General features: G+C 47.1%; 2 protein-coding genes across 10 annotated transcripts in view; both read left to right on the top strand.

The window, feature by feature from the left end:
- The window catches only part of SLC12A8 (solute carrier family 12 member 8), a 50,220-nt gene extending 35,671 nt beyond the window's left edge, over window positions 1–14,549 (top strand). For 3 of the 4 annotated variants that reach the window (XM_074548830.1, XM_074548829.1, XM_074548831.1), the window contains 6 exons: window positions 1,808–1,954; window positions 4,899–5,571; window positions 6,415–6,512; window positions 8,114–8,231; window positions 10,458–10,518; window positions 13,444–14,549. In XM_074548830.1, the coding sequence (XP_074404931.1) occupies window positions 1,808–1,954; window positions 4,899–5,571; window positions 6,415–6,512; window positions 8,114–8,231; window positions 10,458–10,518; window positions 13,444–13,609 (1,263 nt within the window). In that variant the 3' untranslated portion in view covers window positions 13,610–14,549. The remainder of the gene's footprint in view (window positions 1–1,807; window positions 1,955–4,898; window positions 5,572–6,414; window positions 6,513–8,113; window positions 8,232–10,457; window positions 10,519–13,443) is intronic. The other variant, XM_074548832.1, reaches the window with a different exon arrangement.
- A 6,691-nt stretch (window positions 14,550–21,240) lies between these two features.
- Window positions 21,241–26,691, top strand: part of HEG1 (heart development protein with EGF like domains 1) — a 52,391-nt gene continuing 46,940 nt past the window's right edge. For 4 of the 6 annotated variants that reach the window (XR_012582010.1, XM_026798238.2, XM_014273106.3 and 1 more), the window contains exon 1: window positions 22,166–22,644. Coding sequence is in view for 4 of the 6 variants with exons in the window: in XM_026798238.2 (XP_026654039.2) it covers window positions 22,473–22,644 (172 nt within the window). In the remaining 2 variants the exon portion in view is untranslated. Of the gene's footprint in view, window positions 21,357–22,164; window positions 22,645–26,691 lie in introns of those variants that run through there. The other 2 variants (XM_074548824.1, XM_014273110.3) reach the window with 2 other exon arrangements.

Below are 26,691 nucleotides of genomic sequence, written 5' to 3'. Positions count from 1 at the left end.
TCTAATGAGCTCCAACTGCCAATTCCTTGCAATGTATTCACACTCTCTGTGTTCAAAACTCTTAGCAAAACCTTTCATCAGCCTCGGTGAAAGGGACTCTTCCCCTCCAACCCTGATTTGAATGTCAAGTAGCACATTTAAATGCAAGCATTTTTGGCAGCTAAAATAATATATGATGTCTGGCACAAGTGTTTGTTTCTTCCGAGTATTTCTCGGAGCAGGGCAGGATTAGAGGAGAGGGAAGGGAGGATTCCCCACTGAGTGTCTGTCTGCTGGGCTGATGAGAGCTGCTATCTGCTCATCTTTGCCTCAGGTTCCTTCTGTCCCACAAGATACAATTCACAGGGCCAAGTGGATTTTCACGGGGAAATGTTGTGGTAGGAAGTTTGAACAGTTCTGGATCATGATGTTAATTTCACTTGCCTTCCCCAACAGCAAGATTTTTTTAAGGATTTTTACTCAATCTCCTTTTTGCTGCCTGCAGATTTCATAGACAAAAAACCAGAGTCAAATGTAGCTTGAATCATCTTTAGCCATGTAAATGTTTGTAATTTCTCCTAATAAAGCATGTGCCACCTGACTTCAATGGGGGCAGAAGCTGGGAGGACCTGTGTTCACTTAGACCCTCTTTTCCATGGAAGGAGGGCTGGGAGCAAAGGTGGGATGCAGGGGACCTGCATTGGGGACATCCTCTGCCACAGATATTTGTCTGCACCTCCAGCACTTGCTTAGAGGAGTATGGGCATGCTGGATTTGGACCAAAATGTGAGGTTTATCTCTCCACCTGGCCTTTGTGCTGGAGTTACCCCCATGCCATTCCCCTTGCCTGGCTGCTGGCTGTCAGACCTCTGCGGTCTCACAGGACTTGGGGGTGTCTCAGGTGACCCTAGACTTTGTTTTCCTTATTTTTTCTGTCCAGATCCTGCTGTGCCAGGAACACTCCCATTTCAAAACTTTCTTGCACAATGTTTATATTGTGGGGTTTTGTGTATTTGGGTGGGGTTTTTCAGATACACTCTCTGTGCTTGCACCTCTGACAGTGGGGACCTGCTTAGGGGGACCCCAGTCCTCACTTCTGTGTGACAGACCAGGATCTGTCCTTTCTTTCCCTCCACATCTGCAGGAGATGCTCCCAGCTTGAAAGGGTGCTTCGAAAAACAGTTCTAAACCTAGTCTTGTTAGCACTATGACTTTAAATTTTTTCTTTTTAAATGTTTCATGTTGGCCAAAGGAAATTCTTTTCTCATTGAAGACAGGAAAATAAGGTCATTGTATTACATCCTTTGGAGTGTGTTTTTTGAGATGCCATTTACTTAAGTGGCAATTTTGATTTGGTTTTACTGTGGGTTTTCCTTCAGGATTGGTTTTCCCCTCTGAGACACAGGGGTTTGTCTTCCTGTTTTGGATGGTGGGAAGCCTGGGCAGCTTTTCCTGCATGATGTGCTCTGTATATAAGTGATCTTGCCTGAAATAAACTTGCTTCCAGTTACTTAAGGGGAATCTAATAGCTGCTGCTTTGCTGCACTTGCTCCAAGTGACAAAGAATTCCTTGGATATGAGCTTTTAAAATTGTTCTGTCAGTACAGGATGTTCAGTATTAAATTACTTTTATGGGATAATTTTCCTGTATTAATTGCTTGTACTTTATACCACAGACCAATTAAATTGCTGCTTTCCCAGGGCTTGCTCTGTTCCTTCAGCAACATTAGAAAAGATATGTGATCTGTTAAAGTACATGTATTTAAGACTGCTTGGGTGTCTTTAAGGCATAACATGATGAACTTTGCATTCTCTCTGTTTCCTCCAGGTATCCTTGGTGGGGTTTTTGTTTTTGCTAGGGCTGTACATCTCATCCCTGGCCTCCTGCATGGGAGGGCTGTACGGAGCACCCAGGATCCTGCAGTGCATTGCCCAGGAGAATGTGATCCCCATGCTCGCCTTCCTTGGACGTGGGGTTAGTCATCCTTTCTGCAGGATCGCTGTCAAACCTTCGCCTGAGCTTAAGAAGCCACAATTTCTATGTGTCTGTGGAGTGAGATCGGGGATGCATGAAATGCCAGGAGGGGAAAGCTCAGGATCTGGTATCCCATGCATAGGCAGGAAAGCCAGGAAATGGGTGGTTTTATGAAAAAAACCAAGCATCCAACTGTCTGTGGTCCTTTCCCTGCCTGTCCCTGCGTGCACTGCCTCTGCTCTGAGCCCTCCCACGGGGTTTGGCATCATGCAGGGCTGGCACCTCACTCACCCACCCGTGCGCCCTGCCCTGGGGCTCTGTGTCCTGCCCCTGTGCACACACAGCCCTTCCAGGCTGCCATCAGTCCCCTCCCTCCTGACCCACTTGTTCAAGATGTGCCCAGCAGGACAGGCACTTAGGATATGACTTTGCCTGTGGGGTGTTTTTTTTGCAAACACCTTCTCCAAGCTGGTGCTGATCCCAGCCATGACTAAGGAAGCACCTCGCTCTGCTCTGCCCTCCTGCCCAGGGCAGAAGCCTGAAGCTTTTGTCCCAGCACATGGTGAAATAGATGGTAACTGTTTCTTTACCTTTTACCTGTTTTCTTTCTAATTCCTCTTTCCTGTACATTTTCTTTGGTCTGTTCCTGTGCTGTGTGGTAAGCTCAGAGCTGAGTGCGTGGCCAGCTGCGATGCTCTGGATTCAGTCTGTGTGCAGTGGAGAAGAGGACACTTCTCTGGAAGATAAGGTGCCTTCAGGACACTATTAAATTAAAACAAAGAATAAATTTGAAAGGTTAAGTTAGGGGTCTTCTAAGCTTTAGATATGCATTGAAACAAAGTCTTGCTTGGAATATGACAAGAAGCTTTTTCCTTGCTTCATGAATAATCTTTATGCACAACTCATTGTACTGATACCAGTCACCAAGGACTCTGTAGTCTTGGGCTATACATGATTTTCCCTTTTTCTGAATAGGGAGAAAATAATTCCATCACTTTCAATAATCTGCAGTATTTAACTGTCTGTACAGAGTGTCTGGAAAAGCCTTATGATGGTTTCCTCCTTCAGAGTGGCTTAAAAATACAGAAAAATAGTTTTCAGTATTGATATTTATGAATGTTTAAAAGTATTTAAATATGTTATAAATATAATAATTTTCTCTCTATTGTTTTATTTTTCTCAAAGAAGCAATTTTCTAAACTAAAAGTTATAATAATAGCAAAAATAATAGTAATAATTGTAGGGAAATCAAGAACAGTAATGACTGCAAAAACTTCCAGCTCCTGAAGGCAGTTTTCAGGTGATCTCAGAATAAGCTGTTCTCTACTTGGCAACCCTTATGAAATTCTCTGATTCCCTCTCTTCTCTGATAGTTTTCTGTCTTTCTGCTATATTTTCTGTTCTGAACTCCAAGCAGAGTGCCATGATGGGAAGGGCTCAAAAAGAGGTGAGAAATCAAAGGCAGACCACTTCTCCCCCTTCCATCTCTCCACACCTTGGGAATTGTTTAGATTTGGTTTATGGAGAGTAAATACATTTAATTTGTCCTTACCAATCTGCTCCACATCAGTTCTGCTTTTTCATGGTTGAGGAAGGTGGTGTGGTCACCATAGCCCCAGCTGATGGGAAGGACACAAATGTTTTCTGTGGAGTTAAATCCAAGCCAGATGCATCCTGAGATCCTCCCATCTGTTCCCCATCTCAGTACATCTTTCTGATACTGAAGATGCTTTCTGAGATCTGTGTTCCTTTGGCCCCGAGATGTATTTTTGTTCATTCTGAAAAGATGCAATGGTCCAGAACTTGTCCCCTTTTCTATTAATAAATAAGAGTGGAGGAAACAGATTTCCATTTTAACAGTATGTTAATTAGAGAAGTAAATGCAGTTAAGTGAAGACTTAAGATACTTTGTAAGATATCTCGTAAGATTTTTTAAGCAAAGTCTTTACACAGCTTGCACAGACTTGTCAGGTGGCAAAAAGGCAAGATAGTGCCTGGTCCAAGGAAGGGTATGTTAGACCTGGGATTAAAGCTCATGAGCCAAAGGCTCAGGTATTCCCACTCCCAATGCTCTTTGTTTTGTGCCTCTTTTCCTTCTCCTTTCCCTGCCTTCACCCAGTCCCAAAGGACAGGAGCAGGCAACGTTTCTCCTGCCCTCCTGACACATGCTGGGGCTGCTGGGGCTGACTGGCACCCCACCTGCCCACCTGCACACCTCCGTGCTGCTTTCCAGCTGCTGCTGGGCTCAGTGGAAGGAGGGCAGCCCCACCTGCACAGGCTCGGTGGAAGGAGGGCAGCCCCACCTGCCCGGGCTTGGTGAAAGGAGGGCAGCCCCACCTGCCCAGGCTCAGTGGAAGGAGGGCAGCCCCCCCTGCACAGGCTCGGTGGAAGGAGGGCAGCCCCACCTGCACAGGCTCAGCTCACCGTGGGCTCAGCTTTGCTCCTGTCAGGGCAGGGCCAGGAGCTGCTGATGTGCAGGTGGCCCTGCCTCATGCAGAGCCTTTCCAAGGGCAGCATCAGGGAGCCTTTTGGGTAGGCAGTGATGCAGAGTCCTGTGGAATAATTAGAGATGAACAGTTAACTCTAATTAACACATTTTATTGCCAGACTTCCCATAAGACCCACAAATCTCTCTGAAGGTTTATTGCTGCTTTAATGACATTGTTTTACCATGGAGATATGAGTGAGAGTGGATGAATTTACCAAAGACAAATCCTGAATAAGGCTTAGGGATGAAGTGGGAGCTCCACAGCTTTTGGCTTCCACTCTGTTCTTTAATTTATTAGGCCTGTGAGCCTCTGTTTGCACATGCATGTATTCATGATTAGGGGGGTATTGCAGACAGCCCAGGTAACCACACACAGCAGCTGAGCAAGTGGGGAATCCTCATGGCAAGGTTCATGGTTATTAACTTAAATGTACTTTTGTTTTATTTATGAACTAGAAAGGCCCCAACAAGACTCCAGTGGCTGCGATTTGCCTAACAAGTCTCATCACCATGGCCTTTGTCTTCATTGGGCAAGTGAATGTTCTTGCTCCCATAGTCACCATCAACTTCATGCTGACCTATATTGCTGTGGACTATTCCTATTTCTCAATATCCTTGAGCTACACCATTCAGCAGAAACCTGAGGAGACCCAGATGGGAGCTGCTAGACCTGCTCACTCCTCCCAGCCTTTAATTGTCAACAAGCCCCCCAGCCATGCTGCAGATGGGGTAATTCAAAGCAGATCAAATGGCACCTTGCTAGAATTCAAAAAAGACATGGACCAGATTTTTAAACCATTTTTTAGTGAGCCAAGTACTTGCAAAAGAGAAGGAGCTGAGAATTTAACCCAAAAGGGCAAGCTAAAGAAGGCGAGGAAGCCAGCCAAGCAGACATTACAAGACAGCTTTCTCTTGGATCTCCATCAGGATGCTCCCCTGGCTCAGAACAGCTGGGATGAGGCCACGGAGCCCCATGGGAGGCAGCAGGACATGGGTGAGCAGGGTGATCAGTGGGATGCAGGTCAGGGCTCATCACCCCCTGCGGATGGCCAGCACATACCCAGGAGGATGGAGCAGAGGGAAGAGCCCTGCAGTGAAGTGATGATGCTCCCTGGCCCAGGGGGAGAAGGTAAGGGCTGTAGGAGATGGACATCTCCCTGTTCTGAGGAAATTGTTTATAACCTTGCTTCTCCCAGTGCTTTCCTGAAGGCAGGCATGAAACGAGCTTTATATGGGCTGTCATTCAGTGATTCATGGCAATAATATCATTTATTCCAGGTGAGGGTAGAGTTCATTGCAATGCATCACAGGAGAAGTTCCAATGCAATTTCCTACAGAAGATTAATCACAGGAAAGCAGGCAGGACTAAATTTACTGCTGGGTTGTTTACGATATACTCATAATTCTTCACAGGCCTTCTGAATGCTGTACATTAAAAAGGGTTTAGGTGTACCTTGGGATTTACTTCATCCTGGTGTGGGGTAGGATGGTTGGAGCCCTGTGACTCTAAAACTCAGGCTATCTTAGTGCAGTGGTCCCCACAACACAGGTGGAGTCTGCAGCTCAGCATCCATAGGTGAACATCTGAATTTCTTGGTGATTTGATACAGCAGCTGTGTGTGGAGATTGTCATTCCCAGTGCTGTAGTGTTTCATTAGCATGACTCTGTTAAGCTTCCTAAACCCCTCTGAGGGAGGAAAGTATTATTTTTCTTATTTCATAAATTGTGAAACTGAGGTAACTGAGGCAGAGATAGACTTCAAATGGATTTAGTAGCAGAGCTGGCAACTTTTTGGTTTTTTCCTTGCACTTCTTTTCAGTTTTCATTTTGGAGGTTTTGGTTTAACTCTGTCATATCCAGCTGTCAGCTAGAATTTTTTCTTTGGTTCCTGGAATCTGGTAATATAAAGAAGAGAAAAAAACCCCCAAATTATAGCGCCTTTCTTATTTTTTTTCTTTTTACTTTCTTTAGAATCATCTATAAAACAACGAAATCCAGAACTGGGAATTCAGCAAATACCAGAAACTTTCTACTCCAGATTTTTCAGTCACTGGATTTCCTTTGCTGGTGTAAGTAATTTTCTTTTATTTTGAGCAGTGTTTTGTGATAGTAGAAAACAGAAAAACATTCATTCCATACTGCAGTGTAAGTACTCCAGTACCTTAAATAATGGTACTTCTGATAGTGTAAATACTCCAGTACCTTAAATAATGGCTTTTGATTCTCATATTCCAGGTCACCTGAACTAAATACTCAAGGTACCATGCATCCAGTAGTTCAAATTCATGGAAAGCCCAATAGCATATTAAATTAAATAGCAGCAGGAAAACCCCCAAACAAAAAAAACCCAAAAAACAAACAAGCTCCAACCCAACTAAAAAGTCCAAATTTAAAATCTGGAGTCTTAGGATGTTAATGATGCATGGATGCATGGGAAAAAAAATTATCAGTGTCCCTCTTGTGTGTGCTAGTCTGCTTTTTCTTGTTGTGTGATGGACTGAGACACCATCTTCAAAGATGTGTTGCTTTTATTAATGGGCCAGTTTCTGCAAGCTTGGGGTGGGATTTCATATGTGCTGACTTCCTGATACCAGCAGCCCAGCTATGAAATTCCATCTTTTGAGGGAGGGAAGGAGAGCATTCCTACAGCATGTTACTTAAAATAAGTTTTAAATAGCCTCTGCCTCAAGTTGTTGAGAAGTTTAAGACACTTAAATTTATCTTGGGAAGATGGATTATTGGGCAGATGACAAGGAAAGGGTCAGATATGCATAATGAATGAGCCATATGGCTTTGCTGCATAGATGAGGATTTCATAGCTGTGCATAAAATGTAACAAACCCCTCAAACCACCCAACAAACCCTGTTAGTTTAATCCTCAGATGGAGTTGGACACCTGCTTTTCAAATTCAGCACTGCTGCTGCCAGCAGCCAGCTCCTGGTGAGGGGTGCCACTGGGCTGCAGCACCAGGGGTGGGCAGGGAGTGGTGGCCCCTCTTTGGGATGGCATTTCTAGGAGGTTGTGTGCTGATGCCATCTCTGGGCTTGTATCTGTTGTGGTTCCCAAGTGCATGTCAGGGCAGAGCAATCAGCTCTGCCTTTGCAGGGGAATTTGCTTATGGAGGTGATGGATGTGCTCATCAAAGCAAACTTGGTTTTCTGTCAATAATCATGCTTGGGAGGTGGTTGCAACAGAGCTGGGATGGGATTGATAATGCAAAATAAAACCACAAGAGCAAAAATTGGATGTGTTATTCATCCTGACTCCTCTCCCCTCTGCCCTCTCTCTTTGAGCTTCACTTGTGTCAGTTGGGACCATTTTAGCCCTTTCTTTGTGTGCTGCCCCTTGCTGTTCCAAACATCTCCCATGGAGATGGTACCTCTGCCCCTGTTTGTATGCAGCTTGAGCCAAACCTCCTCCAGAGCTGGTGAGCCTGTGGATACTTCTCTTGGAGCAGCCCAGGCAGAGACCCACACTGCCCCTGGGACTCAGGGTAGCTCACTAGAGCTGCCTCCATGCTGCTGAAGGTGACACTGTTGACCTGTGCTCTCCCTCCTTTTAAGAGTGACACCAAATGAGGCTCTCTGTAACATGGAAACCTGAGTTTTGACTGTCCATGGTCTTACCTCCCAGACTCTGGGGTAACCCCAAACTGTGTCTTTCCAACAGGCAATTGTGTCCCTCATCATAATGTTTGTCATTCAGTGGATCTACACACTGGTCAGCCTGGGAGCAGCAGTTATCCTGTATTTCTACATTGGCCAAGTCAGCCCAGGACTCCCTCTTGGTGAGTTTTTTCTCTGTATTATTAAACCTGCTTAAAAATTCATTAAACTTTAATTTTACTCAATTAGGAATTGAGAATCTTGTGTTTAATATGTGGGTGACACAGTGAACGATGACAATTTGTTTCATTGCTATTTTAATACATTTTCTCTCTGAGTCTTTAATTTTCTGTTAGATTCTAACTATAACTAGCATTGGTGTGATAGTTTGAACATGGTGCTTGTTGCTTTATTATATTGTGCTTCAAATGGCAAAAACAGATACTAAGATTTGATAGGGGTGGCATTTTGTAAATGTTTCCCAGCAATGAGAAAAATCTGCCATAAATAAGGTTTATTAAACCTAATCAATCTAAACCCACCTGAGAGAAGTTTAAGGAAAATGGGAATTATGAGGAGTGTCTCATCAAATCTCAGCATTCATGGCTGTGGAACAAGAGGGCCTTTTGATTCCAGAGCTAAACACGTTGAATATGTTGGGAACATAATCTGGGAAAACACTTTAAGGCAGAGAGCATTAGAGAGATCTGTGCACATGATCAGCTTAAACAAGTTCAAAATTAAACAGTGAAGCACATTCAGCAAGCAGCTCATGAGAGCCACAGCTCCTTGGCAAGGCCAGTGGGGGGGTTTGCAGTGCTCTGTGTCTCTGAAGGGACATGGTGTGGGCATCCTCACCTGCCCATAAATATATCTATCCATCCATCCATCCATCCATCCATCCATCCATCCATCCATCCATCCATCCATCCATCCATCCATCCATCCACAGGCAGGTATGTGAGGTGCATAGCTGAGTGCATGCCTGGATGTGCAGTTTTTTGTCCAGGATGAGAAAAATCAAGTATGAAATATGGGTTCATATGCAATATGTGCAGAAATAGCTACCTGGGTTTATTTAGGTGAAAGATTATTAGACAGTAGGTAAGTAGGTACTAGATTTCAGAAATGCACATGATGAGAAATCAAAAACTAATTACCACCTCCCAAACATTGCTAAATTGTTCTTTTTCTACTCTTGAGTGACTTCCTTTCTATGTATCTGTAGGGGATAGTAGAAACGAGCTGAGATTGTGGATAGTAGTTGCTAATTGGTATCTTTTGAAATATATATAAGTTTTAATCAAATTCTTTATGGCCCCCATGTATCAAACAAAACAGAAATAATGTTTTCAGGTGTTGGAGTATTTTTTGCCTTTGTGTACTCACTGTATTATATCTCTGTAATCTGCTTTTGAAATATTTATCAAAGATTACTTTAATAAGAATTTCTCTGTCAGAGTGTAGAGGGTTTTGGAAGCTGATCTGAGAAATCGCAGCACGATTAGACATTTTTTCTTGGTTTCTTTTGCATGTGCATTCTCATGCATACAATGAAACAATGCATGGCATTGAAAACATTAGAAGTGAATGCTCAAGATTCAGCCTGATTTTCACTTGGCTGCGAGGGAATGTTATTTTGTGGTCACAAGGCTCTGATGATCTGTGAGTTTGTTCTTCAAAGGATCAAACAGCCCTTGTGTCTGGAAAGGCTGGGAGACACTGCCCTGAGAGAAGCTCTGGATTAGGGGCTAGATGAAGATCTTGGGAGGAGAAATTCCCTGTGGTTGACACATCCCTTCTCTCTCTTCCTCCCCAGCAGCCTGAGCCAAATCCAGCAGGCACTCACAGGGCTTGGTTCTCCCTGTCCCTCACCAAAAACTTCTCCTGCTGCTTTTGCTTCCAGCTCTGGCACTTCCCTGCCCCTGCAGGAAACTAACTCTACTGAGAAATCAGAAAAGAAATCAGTGTTGGTGTAATAAGCTTAGCCAGCTCTCTGTGGGGTCAGACAAGAGGAAATCATTGGTGAGACCACAGCCACCCTGGCTGAGGTTGGCTGGATGGCTCCTTCTGTCTCCCTATCCCTGCAGTGGGAATGGCTTTTACAGTTCAGGGAATGAAAGGCACTGTGGTGGGTGTCTGTGCTTTGCTTTACTGGGGTTTAACAAGCTACTGGGCTGGGAATGCATAGCTGCTCTCCATAGGAAATTTGGGTTCATACTGGACAGCTGTTTAAAAGACACAGCTTGCAGGAAGACTGCAGGAATGTTCTCACTATCACAGAATCTTTGGGTACTGCAGGCTAATAACAAACATGCTGGTTTGAGATTTTATGCAAAAATGCAATGGTATAATGCTATTATGAGAGAATTAGCAGCATACTGACTTCTTGTGCCTTTTCTCCATAGGAGCAGCAGCAAATTTCAGTTTCTTTGGCTGGATTAAGTCAGTTTTGATCTCTTCATGCAGGTTGGTACCAGTCACTTGGCAGTGACCAACCCATTGCTCGTTGTTCCCATGACCCACTAATGAGCACACAGAGGGCTAGAAGAATTGACTTGCTTATTTCCTTAAGCAGTCTTTCTGCCTCTTTTTGCATACTCAGGGTTATTCTTGCTTAATTGTAAAAAGGCTGTTTGCTTCCCATTAGCCTGGCATATGGTTGGCTGTGTATGTGGGGAAGCAGGAGTTTCCTCTGCTTTGTGTGTGGGAATGCCAGCTGATAACTGTATCTTGGGGCCTGAAGCTTTATCTCACCCCAAAGGTCTATGCTCAAAATCTATGGCTCAGGTTGAACTGGGAAATCTGCAAGGAAATGAGAAATTGCAGACACCTTCTCTTCCACCCATCATTCACTGAAAGCAAATTCCTCTGGTAGTGATGGAACAGGCACACATGGCAGCTGTGTTCAAGTTTCAGAGAGGAAATCTGGGGTGGGGGAGCTGCAATAACTTTGGGGCAAATATGATAAACAGGGTCTTTGGTGAAGGAACCATTCAGTATTGAGTTTGCATGGGACTGCAGTAGCATTGTCTTGGGGTTTTGATTACCAGAAGACCTTGAGGTTTTTTTTTTTGGTTGGTTATTAACTAGTTTTGTTAAACTTATTTGATGCTGTTAATTATTAATTCCATCTCATTGGGTTTCCTGTAGCAGCTTATGAGCACCTTTGCCTTTGAGCAGTGGGCTTTGAGTTTCTCAGTCTGTTGGGTTTCTTTGTTGGGGTGAGTGAACACCATAGTGAGGACTGTACAACACGACCTGCCATGCATTATATGTGCCAATTTGCTGCCTCCTTCAAAATAAATCAAAGTCCAGGCAATTAGGCACATTGGTCTGTCTTGCCAGGTCCTGTCTCTGCCCACAGTTCCTATAACATGACCACAGCTTTTGGTGAGCAGAGTTGGTTGGGGAGAGAAGCCAGGGGTGAGGGATCTCTCTGAGGTCCCTTGGTAGGCCTCAGACATAACAGCACTTAATTTAAATTTATACCTTAATTTAAACCATTTAACAAAATATTCTTATGGAATTATGATGCCTTTGCATCTTCTCAACAGGTAGAGGGTTGAAATTTGAAGAGTGGGGGATTCAGCCCAGGCTCTGTAATCAGCATTTGGTGATGGTCCTCCAAGTATAGCAAACTTGAGAGATCACTGCTCTGAGAGGCCCCACTGAGGGAGATGTTGGTCTCAGCCCATCGTGAGCCAGGAGAACTCAAAGGGTCTCACTCTGGACTGCTGCTTACACTGTAGCAAAAGAGTTGGCTTTGGTCATAGTAATTTTCCATCCTGGCCACAAATTTTGTCAGTAACTTTCTTTGAATGCTCTATAACAAAAAGACTGTTCCACTTGGGTTGTTACTCATGCAAGAAAAATAAGTTTCCAAGGATATTCATTAAAAACCAAGAGCTGTCAGCATTAGTTCCCTGGAGCAGACAGTGTCTTTGATAAGCTCAGGAGGAGCTGAGCCCAGGTGCTGTTTGTTAAGGCTGAGCCTAACAAGCATTTCTGAGATCACAGTGCAGCCCAAGGGGCAGGGGGAGTGGGATGCTTTCTGAATATCTCATTCTGAGCAAGGGATTGTCCCCTATCCCCTTGCACAACATCTGCTGGACTGGTGACACGAGCCCAAGCCAAGGGTGAAGAGTTAAGACTGGGAACAGGTTAAGTGGGGCCATGCTGAAATGCTGCCAGAATTACTCATGGCACAGTGAGCCAGACCCTGCTGCTTCCACCCCAGGCAGATTTGTGGCTGGTCATTTTATCTTGGTGCCTCTGTGATGACAGAACAGCATTTTCCTCCCAGCTGTCCTTTGGTGCATCTCAGTTGTGCCTCCTGTTGTGTCAGAAATCCCCATGGGAGTCTGGTTGAGGTGTGAGACTTCATGGAGAAGGACCACATGGAAAGGGGAAACTATTCTTGCCTCTTGTGTGGACAGGTGCTGTTGTCACAGGGGGATTTTATCTTTGGGTTACCAGACCAACAAAGTCCTTGGTTCTTTGGTCAGTGCAATCAATGAGCAAAGGCCCTGCCAAGAAAGGCTGAGGGGAAATCTGGTGAGGGCCCAAGGTAGAAACTGATGCTGGTTTTCTCCTCTCAAAGAGTGCAATCCCTGGGTCAGCCAGCCAGCTTTGTCACCTTTTCCTAGAGCCAGGGCTCCTGCTCTTACTGGCACAAAGACACCTTGGGCTCTGCTTGGGAGTCGGGTCATTATGAAGCCCATCTAGGTTGTGCTGCAAAAAATTGCATTGAGTAATTTAGAGGTTTTTTTCTGAGCCCTGTTTTCCTGAAATCCAGTCAAGATATTTTAATGAATTGGAGAAAAATAGTAAGTCCCATTAATCTGCAAAGGAGTTGGAGGCAGCCAAGGGTTCTTGACACCTCTAAGGCTCTTAGGTGCTTGATGAGGTCTTAGTCAGTGCTATATTTGTCTTACAGTTTTGATTTAAAAATGCCAATAAGGTTTTCTTAAAATCAGCTTCTGGGATGAAGAGATTGCAGGAAAATCTCCTGTTTTATTTAAAAATTACAAAAAGTATTACAATTCTTTTATTGCTTAGGAGACCATAAAAAGGATATTTTTCATTAGAAATGGTTTGTGCTCCTTCTTCTCTTGCTTGGCGTGGAAGGTGTTGACACAGCCAATATCCAAAGAGGAAGCCCATTTGTTATGAAAACGTTTATTTTGCAGTGTATATTTGGGGAAAGGGAGAACATTTCTTCTGTGCCTTCTAAGAAGAACGCTCTCAGGTTAACTCTGTGCCTCCAAGGGGCACTGGGAAGGATTTAACCTCTTCTGGAATCACCCTGCCTTGCTGGCACAGCCGACAGCATGGTTGGTAGTGCATAACAAACAGGGGGTGATGCAGGCACCTCTGCTTCTCTGCTTGCAGGAGAAGGCCAGCTCCCAAGGAGCAGATCGTGGTGACACCATCCTTTGCTACAGTTGGCATGGAGACCAGGCAGCTCACCGAGGAGAACGCAGACTTCGCCTCGCGGGACCGCTACCACCAGTCCTCGCTCATCAGCAGAGAGGAATTTGGGAGCCAGTTCCAGTGAAGGACACACACACACACCAAAAATCAATCCATTACTTCAAAAAGCATTTAGAAGTGCTAATGGCTGCCACAGGTGCCTTTTGAAATACTTGAATGTACGCACAAAGGATGTGAATTGCTATTTATGTATTTGGGGCTTGTTTGTTTATGCAAGCCACAGCATTGCTGGGCTTCAAACCTTACCCAAACTGAGGGGAGAAAATGGAAATTAAAGGGCCAGCCTGGGAAGTGATGAGTTACTGAAGACAGTATAACCCTTTTAAGGAATTCAATTTTAAGCCCTATTGAGTTCTAAAAAAGGTTGCTGCTCTAAAAGCTTACAACACCCCATTTCAGATGTCCTCTGGGTGACTGGGGACACTCTGCCTGGGAGCAGTGATGCTGGCAGCAGGAGCCAGTGCCCCACTCCCAGCTGTGCCACGGATGGATGCGACCTTCCAGGTCAATTCACTTCTCCTCTAGGCATGAATTTCCCTGCTCGTAATACAGTAATTTTCTACCTCAGCATTTCAATTACCAAGGTCTTAGAAAGTATTTTAAGACATTAGACAATAGGCCAGAATCAGTGGCAAGTACGAGAAGATTATGAAGTATATTCAGAACTGAAATCGCACATTTAAGTGCAGCAATGCAGGATAATGACCTCTTCTGTAAAACTGTGAAATTATGTCTTAGAAGCTGTTCATAGTTATTTCCCACATCCTTTCTGATGTGAGAGCTGAGACCTGATGAAATAGCTGGGCCCACTTAAAGCATCTCCTGGCTGAAGGGACAGATGGTTCAGAATTGCTTTAGCAAAATAATTTTACCCCCAGCACCACACATCAGTTCTGACATATGAGGAGGGGGAAATCACTGCCTTTCACTTTGTTTCATCTCCGATAATTTCAACCTTTAGATTATTTATTTCTTCTTCTGTGCAATAAAAGCCTGAGACACCAGGAACTCCTCTCCATCCTTTCTGTGGGCACTCTCAATGCCTTTGAGCACCATTCCACTTGCCAGTGCTAAGTGCCCTAGTGTTGCTGGGTGAGGGGAGTCCCATCCCATGGCCTGGCCAGCTGCAGCTTTGGCTCTTTGCTTTTTTTTTACAGAGGGAGGCACAGGAGGCTTTCTGCTGACATGGAGAAAAGAGCCACCTTGGCGCACTGCAGAAAGTGTATTCATTTCTCAAGGTTGCAGGTCTTGGACTAAGTGCTTTTAACTTTAATTATCTCAACAGAGGCAAGAGGAAAGTTGTGTTTGTGTGACCTGCTGTGACCCACCTCAAATCAGTCACTCAGTGTTGGAAACACCTTTCCAGGATTCCTTCCTGCTGGTGGTTTCCAAAGAATCTGAATCTGCTCTGTGGATTTTGGGCCCATGTTGAAGCTTCTCCTGGGGCCAGTGGCTCCAGAGAGCCCTCCCTGTGCTTGTAGCATGCTTAACCTTGGCAGATACCCCTGTTGTGCAAACTTCAAACACTCCTTGGTGCTCCCCACTGCTGGCAAGCTGCTTGGTGCTGTGTTACAGTGGTCCCTTTCCTCCCGAGTCAAGGATTGCTCAGCCCCGCATTTCTCTGTAGCTTGAACAAAAAAAAACCCCAGAGCATGACATGAAGAGATTAATAGGCAGAGATTGCTAGATAGCTTCTTTGTTGGCTACTAAATAATTTAATTCCCTTCTTAAAATAAGACATGAGTAAGGAGATCCAGAGAGGGAGGGTGGGGAAGGTCCTTGGCTGTGTATCTAGCTCGCTGAGGAGTTGCAATGGTTGAAACCAGATGATTTGGTGGAGAGTGTTTGCCTCTTCAACACTGTGGCCCCTGCTCGTCCCCAAAACTGGGATGTGATGGGCCCTTGGTCTAGCAGTAGTGGGAGGAGGTCCCCTAGCTTTGCTTTCAGCTAAGTGTGCAGCAGCTGTCCCCTTTTCCTGCCACCACCGTCCAGCAGCCCTTTGCACCTCTGGAACATTCTAGTTGTGTTTGTGTGCTGGCCAGGCCTCCGCTGGACACCTTTCCACCTCTGCTGGAGGGGACACCTGGAGGGCTCTGGGTGCAGGGATGGGGTGTGCCTTGGTGTGTCTGGAGAAACGGACCTGTGGCTCTGGCATCAGCGCTGGATGGTTATTGCTGCTCTTGACACCTGGCAGTGGAGGGAAGGCTCTGCAGAGCACACTGTTCCAGAGGTTCCTGGGGGCTCCTCGTGCTGCTGCTGGAGAAACTCTACCACCTCCTTCACTGGCACCTCCGCCACCACAGCAGGAAGCAGCTCCTTCCACCACCTGGTAAGCACAGGCACCTGCTCCTTCCCTTGTAGCTGCAGGGGGAAATGCATCACACAATCCTGGCTGCATTACAAGGTGAAGAAAATAAGCCTTCCTAGGTTATGCTTGGAAAGGGACATGCTGATCTTGCCTGGAACATTACCTCAGGTGTAGTTCATGGTAGGAGTGGCAGGAGGCTTTGTTTTAGCACCAGTAATCTTGCAGTCTGGGCAGCATTGGAGACCCCATGAGACACTACAGAAGCACAGGGCTTTGCACCAAGGAAACATTTCCAGCAGGAAAGCAAGCAAGCAAGCAGTTGTACAGCTAAAGATCATGGTGTTACTTCAAAAATGGCTGTAGCTTTGGTTGCACTCTTAAAAAAATGGATGAAATTAGGTGGGCAGGAGTTTATAATCTTCACATTTAGTGCCTGAATGGAAGAAATGTGGGTGGGGACTGCTCCCGTGAGTGGAAATGTGCTGCTTTCATCCCCTGAGAGCCCAGCTGAGCCTCCACATGCTGGGGAGTTCATGAAGTTTCAGGTTCCCAGAAGGTGAGTTTGGGGCCCAGGTCTGAGCATCAGATGCCTTGTTGTATATCAAGGTTGCAGCTTGGCTACTGTAATTATGGAAAGGCCTTACTGCTTTTTAAGCCATGTGAGATTTTTTATCATCCTATAATTATTTTCCTTTTGGTTTAAAATTTATTATTATTATTATTATTATTATTATTATTATTATTATTATTATTATTATTATTATTATTATTATTTTCTGCAAAGGGTCAAGGTGTGAAAACATTTGTTTTTGAGAGAGATGTGGATATGGTGCACAGTTTGGTTCCTTTTGAAGGCTCCAGCTGTAAATTGGTGGCTGCACTTTTGATGGTTTCCTTTGCAGAGCATACAAGCACAGAAGGCGGGTGAGGATAAATATTTTATTACTTGTTTTGCAGTGCTGCCTGGAAGCTCATGCTGCATTTATGATCCCTTAGCACTAAGAGGGTCCAGAAATTGGAATTTTATGCCTCAAAAAACTTCCAGCACAAATAGTCAGGACTAAGAATGGGCAGAAAAATTGTTGTGATATTGGCATTAAGAGACAGTTCGTCAGTTGGTATAAATTGTCATCCACATGGATCTGTGTCCCATTAGGAGTCTGCACAGGGAGAATTAAGTTCATTAAATCCATATCTCAGCTCAAATTTGTCCTTTTTTTCCCCCACTCTCCTCTTGTCTTCTCTTGATCAGCCTTCAGTTTCTTTCAATGGTTATTTCTGTGTATGGTGGCCAAAATATCACACATCTGCCATGGCCATTTCTTCACAGCAGATAGGTGTGACCACAGTGTTGAAGCAGCAAAGAAGGGTGACAGTATGAAATGATGCTTGTGTGCATGGCTGAATTAAGGCAAAGGGGTCTTTCTGTGCCTTATGAGGTGGTTTGTTCTCACCCATGTGGCTCTGATTTAGATTCAGACAGGCAAAGTTTCTTAAACAGCATCATACTTACACCTGCAAGGTCAGAAGAGATTTGCTGAAGCACAAGAGCCAGCCTAGGATTAACATTTAGGTTAGTGGGAAATTGAAGTTATTTGAATTATTGCCCTTGCCTGGTGAATTTTAGAGAGGGTAATTACAGGGATAAAAGAGAGGAGATTTTGTAGACAACCTATAAATTTGTTAGCTTTGTATGAAAGTGGAATATAACGCTCTTGTTATGTTCTGCAGTGGTGTCTTTGCTGCAACCCAGATTTGGCACAGCATCCCTTAAACCTGAGACAAGGTGAGACCTCAGTGGTAACAGCCTCAAAAGCTACGGATGAGAGGCTCTAGCAGCAAACTGCAGGCTAAAAATAAATCACTTTAAAGCCCATACGGCACAGGAGAGGCTCCTTTCCTCTCTGCCTTCTGCTCCTCGTGGCTTTTTTCACAGGATTTTGTGCTCATATCCCCCAATACCTGGGATTTGCCCTCCTTATGCGAGAGCAAACAGAACCACGGGTGCTCCCAGAAACTTGGTGATAGAGGAGCACACCTGTAACTTTATTGGATCCAAGTGTCCCTTCTAAATTTCACTGGGGGCTTCTTTCCAGATTTAAGGGCATTGCTCTGAAGTGTTTAGCTCAGCTGCAGAATATCTGGGTGTGCTCCAAACCAGAGTTGGCGGAAAAAGGTCCTGAAAGAAATAAATAAGAAATTTAGAACTGCTTCTTCCCAGATAGATTTGGATGGCTGGTTTATTTTTTCTCACCAGAAAATAAGGGATTTTTTTTTTCCAGTGACAGGATTCAAAATGCAACATCATTTCAAGTTGTGCATTTTTCTGTGAAGGATGAAGAGGGATCACAAGACCCATATCCATCGTGACCTCCAAATGTCAAATACCTGGAACAAGCTGCTTCCAATGGAGGTACGAGGCAAGCAGCTTTTGTTAAAATAAATCAATAAAATACCACCAACCCCAAAATTTCAGGAATAATGGTCACGTATTAAGTGCTTTTTGGATGATTGGTGTCTGTTAATGGATGGCTTGTGGCATCAAGAGGAGATGTGAAGGTAATTAATTACTCAGTTAGGAACTATTTGTCCACTTTGGAAACTCAGGGCTTTTAATAACAAATTCCAGGAGGAGAAAATATTCACTTTGTACCTTAATTCATCATCAGCTTAAAACTTGTCTGAGGTTTATGAGCCTGATCCAAGTTTTGGACAGATCTGGGATGAGTTTCAAGGGAGCTGCAGGAGTTTCATGACATTGGCTGTGCCGTGAAGAGTTCCTATGGAACCAGAGGGAAGGGACTGGTCACTGTAATCCTCCCAAAGTGCTACAGAGATGCCTCTTCTGCAGACACTCTCGTGGTTTTTTGGAATTTCAGACCTAAACAATGTAGAAACCACCAAATTTTGTCACATGTCTCTACCACCTCAACCTGGAAAACGGAAATCAAGGTGAAAGAAAAACACACTCTGTTTTTCCCTCCCCCAAAACATGGTGATGGCCAGGTTTCAATTAATCAATTTCAATCATGTTTTATATATAGCTTTGTTAGAGGCTTCCTGTGTTGGTGAGGTTGTTTGTTTGTTTTTAACTCCTTTGTTGTGTGTGGAATGTGCTGCTTGCTTTCAGATGAAAGTGCTAAACGTGCTCTGTACGTGATTTGGGGAGGCGTTTGAGGTCACAGCCTCTGTGGAGGAGGATGCTGGGGCATTACTCGACATCAGGCTTTGCCTGGCCCATCTGGCTCCTCAGACATGATTTCATGCATTTAAATCTCCTATTACAAGGAGGGTGGGGAGCAGCCCTCGGCCTGGAGCAGCATCAGCAGGATGCTGAATAGGGAGCCATGGGGATAAACAACTCCAGCACCACATGGGGAAAAGCCAGGTGCTGGTGGCCTTCACTGAGAGCTTGTGCTCCACACAGCCACCTTCATCCTGCTGCAGTTCTTCCTTCTCCCACCACTGATGCTCCTTTCCCAACCCCCAAGGGTGTCAAACCCATCACATGGGTGGCGGGGTTCATATCCCCTCCACACTGCCCTCTGCAGCTCCAGTGGGTAAAAGAGAATTTTTTGAATAAAAACCAACAAAGTGAGGGTTTTTTTCTCTGTTGTTTTCACGTGGCTGTTGAAACTGGAGCTCAAAAATATCAGTCATAAATTGACTCCTTATATGCCTTACGAAACCCTGCAGGTAGGAATAAAAAATAAGATGGCAGGAAAACACAGTAGCTTTAAATTTACAGGCACTAAACCTTGACAAATCAGACACCTGTGGAGGAAGGGACTGCATTTAGGAAGTCTGAAACTGCCTGAATGCCGGTGTTTCCTTTCCAGGTGCTTGTAAATTATATGCTGCTCATGGAACCATGATGGAGAGAGCAGGGAGATTATTTTCTGATGGTGAGTACTGGTTTAGGCCCATGGGTTCATACATGTGGGGCCTTGGCTGGGGCTGGTGAAGGCAGCTCACCACTGCCATGGGTTTCAGAAGCTGCAGTGGCATTCCTGTCCCAGCTATACCAAGCCCTGCAGGACGTGGCTCATCCAAGGGCACATGGGGCCCTCTGGCCAGCGTTTCCTGCTGCTGGCCCTGCACTCGGGCACACCATCCTCATGGTCACAAGTGCCCTGTGTGCTTCAGAAATGCAGCAGGTCAGGCAGGTTTAATGGCAGATTTTGGGAGGATATCAGCTATCCCCTTCCCCCACAGGCAGAGAGGGTTAATTCAGCCTTCCCTGCTTTCCTAGCTGGTGGCATTGCAGACTGGGCCGTGCTATGGGGGCACGGAGCCATTCAATACCATTCCACATGGGCTGCTCCTGCAGAAGTGTTTGGTTTGCATTTGCCTGTGTCTGCTGTGGCTCTCCATGGGCCTGTTGAGGGAAACAGTAGGAAGAATTTATTGAGACCCTTTTGGAAAAGCATTTGATACTGTGCTTCCTGCTTGTTGGATTTACAGCTTGGAAGGATGCAGTAAGAGTGGGGAGCTGCTGTGTGGCTTAGGGAAGTCTCTTGGAAAAGGTGGGGGAAAGGGAAGGAGCTCTAGACTCGGTATTAGGGCCCTCAGGCATGAGAGTGAGTGGACAGGAGAGCATCCATTTCATGTCAGGGCAAAGTTTGGTTTTCATTTGGCCCCTGCAGCCCTGAGGATGCGTCCTTGGCTTCAGAGAGGTTTCTGTGGCCCTGCTGCCTTAAGTGTATTGCACAGCTAAAAGTTCAGATTTGCTGGTGGGCAAGTGTTTCTTTCCAGGGACTAGCAAACATTTCTAAAGAATCATATTTATTACTTTTTATCTTAGGAATTGATAGTGTGGAGTTGTGCATTTCATGTATAAAGATATCCCCAAGTGTTTGAGCTGCTGCATTGCACTACCTGTGCCATCTCCCAAAGTATCAAAATACTTCACAGCTCTTCCCCTGAGCTTTAGCTGTGTATTGGTCTCTCTGTCTTATCAAGACAGAAGCTTTGTTTTGCACAACTATTCCATACAGAATGTGTAAATACCCAGACACAGAATGAAGAGGCCTAAAAATGCCCTCTGTCGATGAGGCACCTTGGTGTTGCCTATGGCTTCTGGGTCACTCCATTTGCCAGGACTGGGGTGCTTACCGGCATGACTAAAGCATAACCATGATTGGTTTGTGCTTCATGTCCAAAACTGAGCAGCTTGACTTGTTCCTTGGGTTTAGGCAAATTTGAAGCAAGAAGATGGCAAAAGCTATGGGGGGTAGACTAGAGCATGGATTGATAGAGGGATTCCTCAGAGGTGGCACGGAGAGGAAAGCCCGGGGGCTGAGGAGAGCCCTGTGGGGTAAAGCCAAGGCCCTTGGCGTGCTGGTGTGGGCTCATCAGTGCCACCTCTTGGGTGGAAAGAGGCTTCCAGGAGAGTTTGCGTGCGTCAGCCTCCGACTTCTGCTTTCGGTGAAGGGCAAAGCGGGCAGCGGGGGGCTGTGGAGCGGACCCCGGGTCTGCTCGGTGCTGCAGCCGTCCGGACGCGGTGAGTTGTCACCAGCCACCCTCCCCTCCGGAAGGTCGGGTTCTGCTTGGCTTGCGGAAATCAGGTCTGGTTCTGAGGCAGAACCAGAGGGAAAGTGCAGGGCCCAGGAGCGACTGGAGGGCAGGGATGGGCCAGAGCGGGTTTGTGCTCCCTGGAGAGGGAGAGCTCAGGGGGACCCTAAACCCGCACACGGGTATGCCGGCAGCCGCGGCAAAGCCCGGCCTACTGCTCTGCGGCGTGCTCCCTCCCAGAGCTAGGAGCATGAAATTATGAAGGGGAATTTCAGAACAATGAAGGGAAATCCTTTGCCTCCCGTACAGCCCGGCCTGGGAAATTCACCACTGCCAGAAACTGCACCCTCAAACGCTGCTGCCGGCGTTCAAAAGGGAGTCAGCTTTATAAGCAAGAAAAAAGCTGAAGTTATTTGTCAAGGACTCGATTTCGGTGCGATTTAAGTTCGGGGCAGAGCAATGCGGGAGGGGGGTGATCCTGCCATAGCAGGGGCGGCCGTGCTCACCGGCTGCGGGCCCTGCGCGCTGCCCGTGTTTAACGCGGAACCGAACCGGGCCACCTCCGCGGCGGCGGGCAGGGGGTCACGCTCGCCCAGCGCGGCTGGGAGATGCAGCAGGAAAAATAAAGTAGAAGTAAAAAGGAGCGTTATTATTATTATTGTTATTACTAGTGCTAATAGTCCCGGTGCTGCCGCAGCCAGCCGGGTGAGGGAGCGGGCGGCCCGACGGCTGCGCGGGGCGGGAGGGGGCGGCCGCTGGGGGCCGGGCCGGGCCGGGGTGGGGGGGGCCGTGGGGAGTCGGGCCATGCCGAGCCGAGCCGAGCCGCGGCTGGGTGATGTCAGGCTCGAGGAGGAGCCTCCGCCGCCTGCCCTTTTACTTTCGGGCGCCGGCACTTGGCCGCAGGCTGCTGCCGCTGCTGGCCGGGCCCCCCCCTCACCCCCTCCGCTATGGGCACCCCGCACTTTTAAGGCGCCGCCCCGAGGGGGGGGCACGGGGAATTCATTAAAAAATCGCTATTTACGTGGTTATTCATTGCCCCGCTCCGGGTATGTGAACAGCCACCCCCCTGCCCCCCCCGGCTCCCCTTGCATCCACCCCCAGCGCCATGCCGGCAGCCTGCACCCTGCTGCTGCTGCTGGGCTTGGGGCTGGTCCCGGTCCCGCCGGCCGGCTCGCTGCCCCTCGCCTCCCCGCGGCGTCTTCCTCCACCTCCCCCTCCTCCTCCTCCGTCCCGAAACCGTGTCGGCCGCCCTTCCTCGCTTCCCGCCGGCAGCCCGGGTGAGTGCCCCGCGATGGGGATGGGGATAGGGATGGGGAGAAGGGGACGGACGGGATTTCGTCCCGGCAACGGCCGGAGAGTGCGGGGTCCGCATGGTGCGGGTCTCTCGTGGCGTGGGACCCCGCGCTGTCCCCACGCACCGCGGCTGTGGGTGCTGAGCATCCCGACATCACTCAGAGCTGGCTCAGCTGGGAAGTGTAACACTCTCCCCCCAGTTCCTTTTCCTTTTTAACCTTGCCCAGCTCACTGTCCTACAGCTGCTTCAGTGGGTGAAGGTTTGGGATGGGAATGATGGGTGGGAAAGTGTAAACACGTTGTGGCTATGTGGACAGACTGGAAGGCGAGCTGTGCAAACTTCACCGAGGAACTTGAGAAGGGTTTTGGGGGACACCATGAGTGCTGTCCACATGTGTTCACCCATCCAGGTGGGAAACTGGGGGCTCCTGTAGGTGATCTTCGGGGTCTGGGCTGCCTCCTGCTTGTCTCCAGCAATGCTCTCATCTCTGGTTAGGTACTGACCCCTATCAGGTGTGGGGACAGATGCCATCAGCTCTCTGTAAATACCCTCCTTTTCTAGTCGCCTACAGACTGTCAGATTAGTCACGTATAGAGTCAAATTTTTCCTTTTATGCCACATCTTCAGTGCTATTATCACAAGCAATGCCTAGTTTCGTGCTTTACAGATTGTGCTGAATGTGGTTCCAGCACAGGATAAATCTTATTTTTCCCAGAACAAGCAGGGATGTTTCAAGTGTCATTCAGTAAACTGGCTCACTTACTCACCAAAGAAGGCACATAGCTCTAAGGATGACTAATTCTCAATGAGTTTGGAAAGCACTGAGTGTCTGCAGGTGGTATAAGGAATCCAATATGTCAAATTAATCCTGCGTAGGTTTTAAGTGGGTTTTAGCATTCATTGCCTGCCTAAGCTGGACTGTCAAATTTTATCTTTTAATTTCTGATGTGGAGAGAATATTGTGCTTTGGAACTTGGGGTTAAGTTTAGTTGCATGGATCTGTAAAATTTCAGGAAATGTGAGAAAGTACATTTATAACCTTTTCATTTTCTTCACAAACCCAAGGCGTGCCTTTCTAGGATGTATCCAGACTAGACCAATGTATAGCTAGGGACATCAGCTGGAATGTAGCCTGCAGTGGATTAGAAAGCTCCTAACTAGCAGTGCTTGTGAGAGCAGCTTTGTGACTAGGATACTGCATGGAAATGAAGGAGATTTGGGTCTGTTCCCAGCTCAGCTACTTCTTTCTGCCACTCCAAGTATCGGTTTGCTCTCCAAACTGGGAGAGAATAATGCTGTCTTACCTGCTACCAACCTTGTGAAGATAAAATCTGCAACTTGCCAGCAAACTGCTCACCTATTATTTGTTGAAAGCTGTGCAGATTCCTCAGCGGACAGAAAAAAAATATTTAATTTCATCTCAGCTTTCAGTCTGGCATCTTTTCCTGTGACCTTGATGACTCCTGAGAGTCAGTAGAGGAATGCATTTCCTTTGTTAGGAGTCTGAAAAGCTCGGACTATGTGTCCACATGCTGGAAGAGCCATTTGTCAGCCCACGGTGCCTGGCTGGCCGGCTCGGGGGTGCAGGCTTTGCTCCGTGCAGCCGGGGCTCAGCAGCCACAGGTGCTTGTGAATTATGTCAGGCACAGCCAGAAGGAGCAGGGCATGCCGTGAAGGAGTGATAAATAGCCCAGCAGTGGCTCTCTCCCCAGCAAACGGCACCGTGAATTACCCTGGCTCCTGACAGCTGCGATTCACTCGCTGTTAGCGCCAGCTTCGTGCCTGTCAGTCACGGGAATTGTCTGGTGCTGCAGGAGCAGGCTGGAGATCTCCTGAATCACCCTCAGGTTGAGCTGCAGACTCCTGAGCAGTCCCTGCTTGTGTCACCACTGCTCCTGCCCCTCGGAGGCATGTCCCACCTTTGAAAACACTTGCTCGAAGCCGGGGGACCATTTCTTGTGAACCCATCACCCTGGCACTGCCAGGAAATGAAGATTACATCTCCCTTTGCAGCAGTCTGGGGCTGGGTGGCAAAAGCCCTTTCTCAGGCCGGGCTCAGTGAGCAGATGGTGAGGCAGTGGGTGTAGAAATGGGGCTTTGGGGTCCTGGCCGGCTTGTGCCTCAGCCTGCATCTGCCGCCCTCCCTGCCTGACCCTCTGTGGGCCTGTCTGCTGGGAGATGAGGACAGATGGCTTTAGCCTGTGTTTATAATACTGTCTGAACCCAAGGACAGTAACACAGGAAAAAAAATAGGTGAAGTAGGAAGCAAGAAAGCTGGTGACAGTAAAGTTAAAGCATTACCAAATCTCTCCATGAAATCTCTTCTGGCACAACTTCACATGGGCACTGAATGAGCTGAAGGGCACTGTCTGCCACCAGCCTGGGTCAGGACAGGGTTTGGTTACAAGCTCTGTCCTCCTGCAGGTCTCAGAATTTCAGGCTTCCCATCTGTGAAATGGGAATAATTCCAGTGACACCACAGGACAGCAGAGGTAACACTGAGCCCCCCGACAAAGTCACTGTGGCTGGGGTCTCCCTGTTCCTGCCATGTCCCTTTTCCTGCCACTTCTGCCCTCACAGGTGCCCTGCCACGGTGCCCAGCACAGCACGGAGCCGCTGGCAATGGGCTTTCCCTGAGAAGCTGATCTGCTTCGCTGCCATCTGTGTCTGTCCTTCTGTCCCTGCTCCCTCTCTCCCATGGCAGGTGCCACCTTTCTGTGCAGCTTCCCTGGTGGGAGCCCTGGCAATGAGGTGTGAAATTGCCTGAGAAGGAACCAGCTTTAGTTGCAACAGAGATTTAGGCTGGCTGCTGGGAGAAACTTTCCAAAACTCTCAGAAGGGGTAAACAATCTGTATTTATTTATGTGTATTTTTAACTTTCTGCCTGAAACTTTCTGTGTGAAGAAGAAACAAAGTTAGGAGTGAGGGAAGAAGATGCTGAGGATGTTTGTTTGCACAAAGGTATGGTGTTGCCTCCAAACCTGCCTCACATTTTGCAGTATGTATTTTGTGGCTCCTGGGGGCAGAGCCCAGTTCTACCTGCAGCCACACTGATGCAGAGATGTGAAAGATGCTGCTCTCTGGCTTTGATGAGGTTTCAGGTGACTGTGGGTGGTGCAGGAAGGATGCTCCCTCCCCCTGTGGTGCAGGGACAAGGAAGAATTGCCTCCTGTACCTCAGCACTGCTATCAAAAGGCTGCAGGGTTTTCCTGTCTTGGGCATCTTTGCTGCTCCTCTGTGAGCTCTAAGTGGATTTGGTTGGTGGGCTGGGAACATGAACTCCCCGGGGTTGTATGGATTTAGCTCTGCTCCTTTGGGGTGCACAATTTAAAGCAAAAAAGAAAAGAGAAGGAAGAAAATGCATTTCAGAAACGGAGGAAGATTGGAGATCAGCTTCCTGCCTGTTCCTCATCTCAAGCCCTGGAAGGTAGCAGGGGTTGTCCACCGAGCAGCTGGGTTTGCACCAATGTGTGGAAGCACTTGATGTGATATTTAAGTGCTGAATGAGTGGTCTGAGGGATAGCTGTGTGGCCTGGCTGGCAGGGAGCACACAGTGATGGGTATTGATGGGCACTGCCATGCACAGTGACTGCGCCTGCAGGGATATGAGCAGGCAAGGGTGAGGGGAGAGCTGCCCATTGCTGGGCTCCCTCAAAGTCTCATTTCCCAGCCCCAAACCACAGTGCCAGCCTGTGCCCATCCAGCAGGCGTGGCAGCACGTTCTGCTCCAGCACCACACCACTTCAGAGGGATAATTTAACTTCCTTCATGTTTTTCTCGTGGCTGGGGGGACAAGGGAGATGGGCTGTTGTTGACACGTTTGCAGGGGCTGGTGCCAGCCTTGCTGGTGTGTGGGTGCATTCCTTAGCAAATATTCTTTTCAGTATCAGAAGCTGCAGATACTGATCTGTTTAGAGGAGTGTGGAGTTTCTGGGACAACTTGTTTCCTTCACCTGCTCTTACAGATACTGAACTCTCAAGCTGTTGCGTGTGCTCCATCCTCCTTTCATTCTCCCCATCCTGCTCATCT

This window comes from Zonotrichia albicollis, chromosome 10, assembly GCF_047830755.1.
Source record: "Zonotrichia albicollis isolate bZonAlb1 chromosome 10, bZonAlb1.hap1, whole genome shotgun sequence".
Lineage (NCBI taxonomy): Eukaryota > Metazoa > Chordata > Aves > Passeriformes > Passerellidae > Zonotrichia > Zonotrichia albicollis.
Note: the sequence above shows the minus strand (reverse complement) of the source record. Positions and strands in the feature narration are given on the sequence as shown.